The sequence below is a fragment of the Myxocyprinus asiaticus genome, chromosome 8, assembly GCF_019703515.2.
Source record: "Myxocyprinus asiaticus isolate MX2 ecotype Aquarium Trade chromosome 8, UBuf_Myxa_2, whole genome shotgun sequence".
Taxonomy (NCBI): domain Eukaryota; kingdom Metazoa; phylum Chordata; class Actinopteri; order Cypriniformes; family Catostomidae; genus Myxocyprinus; species Myxocyprinus asiaticus.
This window is the reverse complement of record NC_059351.1, coordinates 51,094,898-51,108,159: the sequence shown is the minus strand read 5'-3', so window position 1 is coordinate 51,108,159 and position 13,262 is coordinate 51,094,898. Positions and strand designations below refer to the sequence as shown.

Sequence of the window (13,262 nt, the reverse complement as noted above, 5' to 3'; positions counted from 1 at the left end):
AATAACTTTTGGGTGGGCCTCAATAAAAATGTATGGGTCAAGTTTTCGCCCAACTTTTATTTTTTACCAAATGTTTCTTAACAACAGAGAAGAGATGCATTAAAACAGTTCTTCACACTTTCAGAATTCTGATTTTATGTATTTTTTAAAACTATTTTATAAATATATATTTGAAGACAAAGAATGTCTCTGATATCTCCGATATTCTGGGTGGGCCTGGGTCTAATTCAGGTGGGCCCAGGCCCACCCCGGCCCACCCTTGGCTACACTGGTCTGAAGGGTGATTACTGATGACAGAGTGGCATGACTGGCATGACTGGCCTCACTGGCAGGACCACAGATCACATGAGCTTGTTGTAGCTATGGGGAAGAGATCAGAGACCCCTCAGTGGACAGAAGATGAGATATTCACAACATCCATCACTGGATATCAGCCAAAAACAACTGACTTTTATTCCAGGGAGCGAGCAATTAAGCACTTTATGTGATTTGTAAACGCCATTAGTGTTTAATTTATTATGATGCACAGTTAATTTGACATTTGTTACTGGCAAATCGTATCAAAGCAATAGAGTTACATTTTTGTTGTTTAGTTTTCATACAGCCCTGATCAGATAAATGGCTAGAGATGTATTGGATGCAGTTTGGGATCTGTCTGCAGCTGAAGTATTTTCCCCAGTGCCAGAACTCTCATTCGGTCTGCAGAACCTCCAGTGTCAGGATGGGAGATCGAACAGCACGTGCCTTTATTTAGACGTTATTAAAATGATTCTATTTGCAGTTTGAGATACATAGTTTGACAATAGTAAAGGTATTCTATTCTTAAGCATGAATTTATGATGTTTTACATTCATATTTTTTCTTAACATTTAGGCCTAAGATAAACACTGCTTATTTTGTATTAATATAAAATGATTAATAATAATAATAATAATACATAAATTAATAATCTTAATAAAGCCTCCTCGTTAGTGTGCCCGCCTCCCATGCCGGCTGATGCCGGTTCGAATCCCGCTCGGAGCGGGTCGAGCAGGACCAGTTGCAATTGGACAGACTTTTTAAGGTAACTCTATCGCCCCCTTGAGGACTGCGGTTTGTTACCGCCACAGTAACGCAAGAGCACACATTGCAGTAAGGTGCTGTGGCCAGTTGCTCGCATTTGCATCTGCGTACTTGTGTAAAGGATGTTTCTGGCCACATGCTACGTCCACATTACAATGCAGAGCATTTTTAGAGTGCTCTATTACAACAAGGGATGTGCACGCTAACTGTTTGTATAATTCGGATAACACATTTTTTTCGGGACTTGGAAATAAAGAATGTTTATTGCGTGGATATGCATCAAACACTTCTCAAAATAGATTTTCAAATGATATAATCACTGCGCTCAAAAATCTACACGCAGTGCAAAATTCCAGCAAAAGTTACTGCATTTTGCCTTTGCACATCAGTACAGTATAGCATCAAAATCACAGTCTCTCTGTTTTAGGACCTGTGTGATCCCTGTGGTTATGTTCCCATGCGGCACTGTGAGTTCCAGGAGCAGCTTCACGGGTTCCACAGAAAAAGACCCACTTGGCAAGGCAACGGCCAGTCAGAACACACCAAAGAATTACACGTTAAAATGACATTACCTCTAGAAATTGGCTGCATTGCAATTTGCATACTATTACTATACTCTAAAGTAGGCCATGTACTGCATTGGTAATGGGATTGCACATCTTTTTGAGTATGTACATTTGAGTTTATGTATATCATGTATTGTGACCACAGGTTTTACGTCAACCCTGTTACCATCATATTTCCCGCTTTTAAGTAACAGATTATTCCATACTGACATTAACTTCCTTTCATCTTTTCACTTTTACTTTATAAATTGAAAGATAATCTGTAGACCACCATAGTTGTTCCAGCATTAATAAACTATTTCAAAAGCAGACTGTGATTTCAGTTGTTTGTTTTTGCACAGTTGATTGTGGGCTTTCCAGATTGGAAGTTTTTGAACCATCATAGTTCACCAAAGTCTTATTGTTGGGGTCTATTAGAATTTGTACTGAGAGTGACTCTAGCTTGCATTGATATTTTTTAACAACACATTTCGCATTTGTTCCTTAACGACAGCTAAATGATTCACCCTGCATTATGTAAAATAAACAACATTAGTTAGTTAGCCTGACAGGCCTCGTTGTTGTATCACGCTGTAATCTCAAGAGCGGAAGCGCGCGTGCTCTTCCTCCCCCACGCACGCGAGAGCGGCGTCTTATTGGTCGCGCGTGCAGCAGGAAGCGTCTCTCCTCGCATTGCGCAACTGTCACATTCACAAGCGACAACCTTCAGAAGCACGGTTGCAATATTACCGCTCTGTTCCGCCTCCATTATTTGTTGCATTTGAAAGCGTTTGTGTGCAGACCGCGCGAGATGGCCGCGTATAAGCTGGTGCTGATCCGCCACGGCGAGAGCTGCTGGAACCAGGAGAACCGATTCTGCGGCTGGTTCGATGCCGATCTGAGCGAAACCGGAGTCCAGGAGGCCAAGAGGGGCGGACAGGCCCTGAAAGGTGATGCTGTTTTAAATGCATGCGTTTAAATCGATCTTCTCGTGTTCTTTTGCATTGCATTGGATTAGTACGTGACCCTGCTGGGTCATTATACACAGATCCGACAGGAGACAACCAGACAACACTGCTGCGGCATTACAGGCCAGTGCAGACATGGATTTTCTCTCATGCATTATTATTACTGGTGAAAAAAAGCATATTTTTCAACATGTTCTCTTTTAATAATTGCCTTGCATGCACTAGTTTACACAAGTATTTCATTTTGCACATGCAGAGCATCTTTCTAGAGCCTGCTTTTGCATTGAATGTATGATTGATTGATTGATTTATTGATTGATTGAGACTGTTGCATCATCACCCAGAGGCATATCTGCCCAAGGATAGATTGTCTGCTGTCCCTGTGCTCACTATAAACTTGCTTTTACCTGACTAACATACTGCAAACACATTTATCACACTGTAAAAATCTTATTGGTACGGTTAACACAAATGTTCCTTATGCCACTTCAAATGCCTTTTATTTACAGGTTTCATTGATTTTGCCTGATACACATTTTCCATTATAAAAATACAAATAATTATATGTTTAACACTTTGATAATCTTAGCAAAAAGTTAAATAAATGAGCCATTTCAGTATTTATTATGTGAAAATTATTTATGTAAATTTGTCAAAAATGATGCCTATCCCACAGTTGTGGCATCATTTCCACCACAATAAACTATTTTTCCCCTACAGTTTTTTTTTTTAAGTTAGTGTACTTGTTAACCAAGATGACAATAGTGTCAGTATGAGACAAGTGATGCTTGAACTAAACAAAGAAAATTAAAGGTACATTTTTATTGGCTGTATTGTTATTTTGCCAAATTTTGCAAAGAAGTGTGACCATATATTTTAAACTGTGTATTTAGGATGCAGAAAATGTTAGCTAAGAAATTAGCCTCTGCAAAACAAAGTCGACCACTTAAAAAAATATTAAAGGTGCACTCAGTAATTTTCTCCCCATTAAAGCTGCACCACGTAACTTTGTGCTCTCTAGCGACATCTGTGGTTGAAATGTAAAATTGCAAGCAATCTGTGGAAGAACACATTACGTCCGTCGTGTTTTGACTCAACTGCTCTGGTGGATGAATCTCGTGATGTGAGGTTACCTGGACATCGCCTGTTTGTGATCATAACTGGAAGATATTCAGAGCCGGAGTTATTATGAGCTATTTTCATGTTGATATAATTATGTTATACAATTAAACATTTAAAAATGAAATATTACTTGCTTTGATGAAGATAAACAACACTCTTATTTACAAACGAATTGTACACTTTTCTGACACTACATTCAAAGCAATTTTATATAGAAAACGGGGGACTCTCCTGAATCACCACCAGTTACAAGTATATTTTTTATGATTATTAAAATGTTTTATCGACTGTTAATATTTGTATTATATTATCAATTTAAGAGGTGAAACTTGTGATCCTGCTGATTTGAGTTCAATGTAAGACTTCATAATTTTTACATTATTAATCTTTTCAACGAAATCGGTGATGAAAATGTTTGTTGACGAAAGGCTTTTTGATTTCATCAACGATAACGAAGACGAAAAAGGCGCATCTTGAAGATGATGAAACTATGACGATAAAAATTATACTGCCAGATATTAACAGTGCAGGATTTAAACAGAAGTAAATAGAAGAAGATATTAAACATGCTTTCATTTAATCCATTAATCCAGTGTGTTGGAGATTTCTCCGCTTGAGCTGCGCGAGCTGAACTTGCTAACACCGGCAAAATTAACTGCTTTATAATGGGGTAAATACCTCATTCAAACGCATCCTATTTATACATGAGATTCATCAATATATCCACAACATTTATGGAACAACTTGCATCTGCACAACGAAACAAATGAACGTGAACTGGAATTAAATGATGTGCTAGTCAGACAAAACGCGTTGCGTAACTTGCGTTGTGACTACTCGGTTTCCATAAGAAACATGCTACATGCACTGTAATATTCTTTCAAAGAAAATTAATAAATCTCTAAAGCATGAAGATTTCAGAATACAGGCTAACTTCTAAACAGTAGCTAATACTTCAGTCTATTCATTATTATTTCAAGAGCTCAGGTTTTTCACAACAAGGACAGTATGTACATTTATAGTGTTTGTTTGATACTTGTTTACATTAGAAAATGTTTATACATTTTTGTTTTGTAAATATTTGAATATTTGATAAGTTTTTTTTTTTGTCCTTTTTGCACGTCGTCATCAAGTAAAATTTTTTATTTTCGTTGACTAAAATTTTATGTCATTTATGTCAAAACTGACTAAAATTAATGAATATAACATGACGAAATATTGACTATTTTTAAAGGAAATTTTCATCAAAAAACGAAAACTGTGACTAAAACGCTTGAGCGCGTTGCCACGGAGACATAGCGCGTGTGGAGGCTTCACGCCATCCACCGCTGCATCCGCGCTCAACTCACCTCGTGCCCCACCGAGAACAAACCACATTATAGCGACCACGAGGAGGTTACCCCATGTGACTCTACCCTCCCTAGCAACCGGGCCAATTTGGTTGCTTAGGAGACCTGACTGGAGTCACCCAGCACGCCCTGAGATTCAAACTAGCGAACTCCAGGGGTGGTAGCCAGTGTATTTTACCACTGAGCTACCCAGGCCCCTAGTCATACGTATTAGTAAACATGCACAGTAACTTCCCCTGACAACGAATCGTGATTGGTAAACACACAAGTAATGTTCGATTCATAAAAGCATTACTCCCACCAGACAACATACTGTATCCAATTCCAAGCAGGTAATTATAGCAGGTAAACGGATAACAGATAAACATCCATCCAGACTGCAGCGATGCCATGCTGAACTGTGTGATTGTGACTGACTGAACTGAGCAGCGTCCTCAGCCGAAACACGTGACAGCCGGTACTTCTTTCCTATGTTTGTGGACATGACATCATGACATAAAGAGGAACGACATAAGCCAGCGATTTCACGCCAAATCCGACCTGACCTAATTATTTTTATATAGGCTTACCGAAATGAATTGGGGTAAGGACATTGTTTCGATTGTTTATGTACTTGATCAGTAATGGCAATTTGATCATTTTTAAACAAAAACTCTTACATGGTGCAGCTTTTAAAAAAGTTTTACTCCTAAAGAAATTAATTGTAATTTTGAAACCTATGTAATAAATAATGAGCACTCACATGAGATGAGGACTCTAGTCATATCAGTAACCTTATAAAAGCTGTTTTATTCTACATGGGGAGGGGTGCCCTCATGGGGGCTGCCATTTTAGAATCACATGACCAGCTTTATACTACTCGCTTAATCTCAGTAACCGTCTTGTTATTAGTCACTTTCACTCTTTGGATTAAATTAATCATGGCTGATTGTGAATAGTGAATTTCTACAATGGCATCTGTAACTGAAAACTATTGAATTTGATTGATACTGCATCCACACCACTAGGTGTCACTGTAAGTCCAAGATGACACGAGCAAAAACTTACTGAGCGCACCTTTAAAAATGTCAACACCTTACCTTAAAAAAAAAAAAAAAAGAGGAAATGAACCTCATTTCTACCACATGATTTGACCGATATTTTTAACCGATATTTATACTTTTCCACTAAATCGGTTCTCGTCCTTTTAATATCAGGTTTACCAATAAAGTTGCATACAAAAGACTATATTTTTTCATTAAATAATAATTAAATGAGGGGCCTTGAGCAACTGTATATTGCAACTTAAACTAGTCAAATTAATTATTTGTAGACCAGTATTAGTTTTATAATGCAGTTCACTAGAGTTTAGTGATAAATTGTTAATATGCTTAAAAGCAGATAAAAAAACAAGGATTAAAAATCAGTTGCATACCAGTTATTGGACACTTAAACATAGAAATAATCAGTATCGATCGATCTCTAGAATTTTCATGACATTAAATCTCCAGTTAGTAATGTAGATGCTTTGTTGGACATTGTTATTAGACAAATTAAATAAATTAGTGGGTGTATGAAAAATATTTTAACACTATTTTACTTTTTAGAAACTCACATAAAGTTCCAGAGTTTGAGGAAACACCCATTAGCAGCGGCATATATCTGTTAAATTATAGGGAAGCACTGATACGAAATATCTGGGCTAATACTGATAACAGGTCATTTTACTCTGTGGCTTAATGAATAATAATAATGGCCAGGGATTAAAAACATAATGTTTCTCATGTTCTGTGTAGAAACATTTTTTTTTTTCAGCTTCAACGTTCCAGTGCTTCCTTTCCAAATGGTAACCAGTTACAAAGAAATCTATTATCATTCCCTTTAAAATGGCATTATACTGTGCCAGGGGTGGGTGATATACCAGCTGCAGTGTTGCCAGATATCGCAATAGAAACAAGCAACCTGTTCTGAAAAAAAAAAAACAAGCCCAAAATAAGCAACTTGTCTCACCAACTTAAGCAAGAATAAGTTAAGAAATATAAACTAATAATTGAAAATAAATAACATAAAATTTTTTTCTTCAGAGGCGGGTTATGAGTTTGACATATGCTACACATCTGTGCTGAAGCGTGCCATCAGGACCCTCTGGCTGGTGCTGGACAGCATCGATCAGATGTGGCTGCCCGTGCATCGCACCTGGCGTCTGAACGAGCGCCACTACGGCGGCCTCACGGGCCTCAACAAAGCCGAGACGGCAGCCAAACATGGCGAGGCTCAGGTGAAGATCTGGAGGCGCTCCTATGACATCCCACCTCCTTCCATGGATCCAGACCATGACTTCTACACCGCCATCAGCAAGGTGAGGAACAAGGAGGACTGAGCACAAAGTACTTAGCTAATCCATTTACACATGACGCCCTTTTCCACCTACAGTCCTGGTACTTTCCCTTAGTAACTTCCTAGATGAGAACTCTTACGAGGAACGGGAAACCTGAGGAGACTTTTCCCCTGTTGCATTCGCACTCACAAAATAACCACCGTAGTGACGTCATCAAGTATCGACCATTTTTATTCTGACATTATTTCCATTCGCGGTTCACTAGCAACAACACCGACGGAGGACGCCAGGATCGGAGCTACACTTTTGTTTGTTTAGGGCTGTTTTATAAGAACTTTGGCTGCATTGGAAAATGTAGGCAGATCCATTATCATTTAATGGTGTTAAACAACAGTGTTTTTGAATTAATTGAACTATCTGAACTGTTAAAAAAACACCTTATTTCATCCTACCTTCATCCATCCTTATACAGCCTTCGAAGGCAGCATTTTCCAGTTTTCGGACACAGCCTGTTGGGTTACAGTTTAAAATGGGCTCATGAGCCGCGTGTGAGGTGCTCCGTGCTGCAGCCGGAGTGAGAGATGAGACAAGGTGGCGAAAGTGCTGTTTAACCTCGCAGCACTCAGCGGACGATATGTTGAAAATGCACTATGGGGGGCCTGGGTAGCTCAGCAAGTAAAGACGCTGACTATCACCCCTGGAGTCGCATGTTCGAATCCAGGGCATGCTGAGTGACTCCAGCCAGGTCTCCTAAGCAACCAAATGGCCCGGTTGCTAGGGAGGGTAGAGTCACATGGGGTAACCTCCTCATGGTTGCTATAATGTGGTTCTCGCTCTCGGTGGGGTGCGTGGTGAGTTGTGCGTGGATGCCACGGAGAATAGCATGAAGCCTCCACACGCACTACGTCTCCACGGTAACACGCTCAACAAGCCACGTGATAAGATGCGCGGATTGACGGTCTCAGACGTGGAGGCAACTGAGATTCATGCTCCGCCACCTGGATTGAGGCGAATCACTACACCACCACGAGGACTTAGAGCGCATTGGGAAGTGGGCATTCCAAATTGGGGAGAAAAGGGGAGAAAATCCCCCAAAAATAAAGAAAATGCACAATAAACCTGTTTGTCAACACAGTCTTTTACAGTAAAGTCCTTTATGAATCAACATAAATTACTGTACTGAAATACTCACTCACTTAAGAGTCTTGATGCAAGTTAACCATGCAGTAACAGGCACGCAATACTCCCCTCATGTAAACTAGATTTAATGGTGGTTTAGTGTATAATAAAGTTCAGTTACCCACTCTCGATAAACATCTGATTATTTATATCTGTCATCCCAGGAAAAAGTCAATGTAGTAATCCAGAATTCACTTTATTTTCTTTATAGTCACACAGTACATGTGCGATGAAAACTCAAATCATGCCTCCCCATGAAGTCACACACATACACGCATTATTTCTGTTAAGGGAATTGTAAAATTAGCGCAATCCTCTCAGTAGCAGACTAGCAGCTAGTTGTTTACTATTGGTAGCTATGGAGCTCCTCACCTTTCTCAGTGCAGGGTTTTGTCCAATCACAGGCTGCAACATCTCCCACTGTTCCTATACGCCCATAAAGTATCTATCCCAGAATAGGAGCTAAAAATGTCCCCTAAAACGTCTTTGAGGAACTATATAGTTCCTTAGGTGCGAAAGCGACGAAAAGCACTAGTCTTGGGGAAAAGTACCTAAAACAGGCTTTAGTACCGCCAGTGGGAAAGGCCCTATGGTGTTATAGGCAATGTATTCCTTAAAACCCCATGAAATCAAAATTGGGAGTTTTAGTCCATGTCTGTTTGCAGGACCGCCGCTATGCTGACTTGACGGAGGACCAGCTTCCCTCGTGTGAGAGCCTGAAAGACACTATCGCTCGTGCGCTGCCTTTCTGGAATGAAGAAATTGTTCCTCAAATCAAGGAGGGCAAGAGAGTTCTTATCGCTGCCCACGGCAACAGCCTGCGAGGCATCGTCAAACACCTGGAGGGTGAGAAACCATTTCAGATCATATCCGAATGCTCTGACGCTGAAATTATGTATTATTTTTAAAGGCAGTGAATATGATATCGTTTTCTAAGCGATCAGATTTCACATTTTTACCTGGCAGACAGTTTTACACCCAAAATCCCATAGACTTATATTGATGGAGGGACCTGAGCCATCAGAATACATGATCAGAGATCACAGTATCATAGAGACTTGGATGTGGGCAGATGCCACTGTTGGGCCCTTGAGCAAGGCCCTTGACCCTATCTGCTCCAGGGGCGCCGTATCATGGCTGACCCTGCACTCTGACCCCAGCTTAGCTGGGATATGTGAAAAAAAGAATTTCACTGTATATATGCAAATGTATTATGTGTGATAAATAAATATAATTATTTATTATTTTTAAGCAACCACCCAAAAAAACCTAGCAACTAGCAATGCCCTAACAACCACCTAGAACACCCTAGCAACACACTTAAAGACCAGTCAGAACATCTGCATAGCAGAAACTGCATAGCAACGCCTTGGCAACCACAAACGAAACACTAACAACACCTTAAAAGCCAGTCAGAACATCTTAGAAACTGCATAGCAACGCCTCAGCAACCACCTACAACACCCTAACAGTGTGCTAAAAACCAGTCAGAACATCTTAGAAACTGCATAGCAATGACCCTGCAATCATGCACAAATTATGGGCCGCAACGTTAGGTGCTGGGTTTGTCATTTGACCTGTGTGTGTTTTCTAGGTATGTCAGAGGAAGCGATTATGGAGCTGAACTTGCCCACAGGAATCCCCATCCTCTATGAACTGGACAAGAACCTGAAGCCCATTAAGCCCATGCAGTTCCTGGGAGATGAAGAGACCGTCCGCAAAGCCATGGAAGCCGTCGCTGCTCAGGGCAAAGCCAAGAAGTAGACGGAGACATTGTGCATAGATGGTCTCTTTTTTTTTTTTTTTCCCACAAGTCTCCTTAAAAATGCAATTTGTGTTGTACCATGAACCTAGAACCAAACCAGTGACCAATCATTTATTTGTTAATACTCCTGAGTACCGGGACCATTTTAAGGGGATATTTCACCCAAAAATGAAATTCTTCCTCATGTCAGCACAAACCCTTCGTTCTTCTATGGAACACATGAGACATTTTGATCAATGCTGAGATGCTGCTCTTTACCATACAATGAAAGTGAACGGTGACTGAGGTTGAAAGTTCCTAACATCTCCTTTTGTGTTCTGCAGAAATACGAATGTTATACAGGTTTGGAACAGCATGAGGATCAGATTGTTGGGTGAAATTTCCCTTTAATGAAAGTAAAAAAAAATAAAAAAAAATTTTCCCCAGAAAAAAAATACTTACAGACTTCACTGTCACTTTAACTGCTTGAATATGTAAATAATACATGAAACTGAGCCAGATTCACATATTTGAACTTTATTTAGTCTCTGTGCTGAAAATAAACAACCTCACATTTCAAATTAGGGCACTTGTGTTTAATTTGTAATGGTATTGCTTTGACAACAGTATCCAGGCAATAGTTTATTAGTGATTGGGAGGGCATCTGAAATTGTGCATTTTACTGATGCCCTATATCTCTAGTTGCCCATAGAAATGCTATGTATATTCTGTGCTTTTAAAGGCACTGAGAAGAAATTCTATAAAACGGTTTGCATTCAGGATGTTCGTTATTCAAGAGTCGAGATGTGAGTTTGATTGGTGATCAGAATCAGATCATATTCCAATGAGATTTTTGGAGATGTTTGTGAAGCGAGATGGGGTTTTTTGTCCTGTGTGTGTGTGGTAAATGTCACTGTAATCCTGCTGTAGTCTGTGTCATATTCACTGTATTTTAGCCCAAGTTTTGACGTCTTCCACAAACAGTCACCCCTATTGAATGTGAAATGATATTTGAATGTTTTGCTCCAGAAAATGGTATTTTCGCGTATCGTCTGTTCCTTCGCATAGTAATTTGGACTGAAAATGTTGAGATTATTTTTGCTTGACTGAAAGATGCTGTTCTGTGTACACTTAAGCGAGTTTAATGTGCAATCCCTAATAAATGTTGGTTAACTTAAGCAGAAAGTAATGTTGCATGGTGTTTGTTTTTTTAGTTGGTTCCTTTAGCATATTGATTATATACATATATACATATATATATATATATATATATATATATATATATATATATATATATATATATAATAGATAGATATAGATATATACATTTACACCGATCAGGCATAACTTTAAAACCACCTGCCTAATATTGTGTAGGTCCCCCTCGTGCCACCAAAACAGCGCCAACCCGCATCTCACAATAGCATTCTGATATTATATTCTTCTCAGCACAATTGTACAGAGTGGTTATCTGAGTTACCGTAGACTTTATCAGTTTGAACCAGTCTGGCCATTCTCTGTTGACCTCTCTCATCAACAAGGTGTTTCCATCCACAGAACTGCCGCTCACTGGATGATTTTTGTTTTTGGCTGCATTCTGAGTAAATTCTAGAGACTGTTGTGCGTGAAAATCCCAGAAATACTCAAACCAGCCCATCTGGCACCAACAATCATGTCATGCTCCAAATCAATGAGATCACATTTTTCCCCCATTCTGATGGTTGATGTGAACATTAACTGAAGCTCCTGACCCGTATCTGCATGATTTTATGCACTGCACTGCTGCCACACGATTGGCTGATTAGATAATCGCATGGATGATTGTTGGTGCCAGATGGGCTGGTTGAGTATTGACCTGTACATCTCCAGAGTGAGGAAACGTGCAGGTAGAATCACTCTGGACCCCACACACCCTGCCCACTCCCTCTTTGAACTGTTGCCCTCTGGCCGGCGCTACAGAGCACTGAGCACCAGGATATCTAGGCACAAGAACAGTTTTTACCCTCAGGCCATTTTCCACATGAACAATTAAACTGCCTTCAGGACTCCCATAGGGCAATAATGTATAAATATCTTAAGGAGATATGTAAATTCACATAATTCAATAATTGCACATACATTAGCGCTTACAAAAAAATAGGACATATAACATAATGGCGTATGTACATGTGCATGTCTATTTATACTCTTACCTTGTTTTATATTCTGTGTCTCACTGTAATGTTCAGTGTCCATTAGCTTGTTTCTCTTATCACCAAAAAAAAATTCCTTGTGTACGTGAGCACACTTGGCATTAAAGCTCATTCTGATTTTGATTACTTCCGCACTGGAATTTCATAAGATGCAACTAGCTGTCAAACACATATTGAGCTACACAGAACACATAACATGCACATCCAGTATTTTCTCGGTCACATTTTGATTCAAAATAGCCACACAACTTACATAATTTCAGTAGTACACACAAATGACAATAGCCAAATCATACTGTTCATGCGTTACACTTGCTATAGTTTACTTCCATGTTGTTTCTTTATCAGTTAGCCATGTCAAATGTAATTCAAGTCAACCACTGAAACATCTGTGCCACCTTGAGTAAGAAATAGTATGTATAATGTGTATGTGTACACGCAGATGTAATACTGATAATTCACCATCATCACAGAGAAAATCAACGTGATATAGTAGTAATTTGTATGAATACAGTACTCATTTGTCTTAAAGAAAAATCCTGTAATGGTAAACTTAAATAGATAAAATGATTAATTGAAACGCAAAAAAAAAATATCTTGGGTCTTTAATGACCCTATGCACTTTCGGTAATGAAGCAGTTATATAAAAAACGTTTTTTTTGTTGCAATTTCGACATTATTATTATTATTTAGTTGTTTTTTGTTTTGTTTTGTTACACTGTTCAAAAGAAAGAGGTTGAGAAATACTAAAGAGGTGTGAAATAGTTGAGAAATAACTCCAAAA

At 39.1% G+C, this 13,262-nt stretch overlaps 1 protein-coding gene across 1 annotated transcript; it reads left to right on the top strand.

Moving 5' to 3' along the window:
- Positions 1-2,284: 2,284 nt before the first annotated feature.
- On the top strand, positions 2,285-11,471 carry LOC127444511 (phosphoglycerate mutase 1). The gene is made up of 4 exons (XM_051703895.1): positions 2,285-2,557; positions 7,110-7,384; positions 9,208-9,388; positions 10,137-11,471. The coding sequence occupies exons 1-4, from the start codon at positions 2,419-2,421 to the stop codon at positions 10,304-10,306; spliced, it is 765 nt and encodes a 254-aa protein (XP_051559855.1). The 5' UTR covers positions 2,285-2,418; the 3' UTR covers positions 10,307-11,471.
- Positions 11,472-13,262: the final 1,791 nt, after the last annotated feature.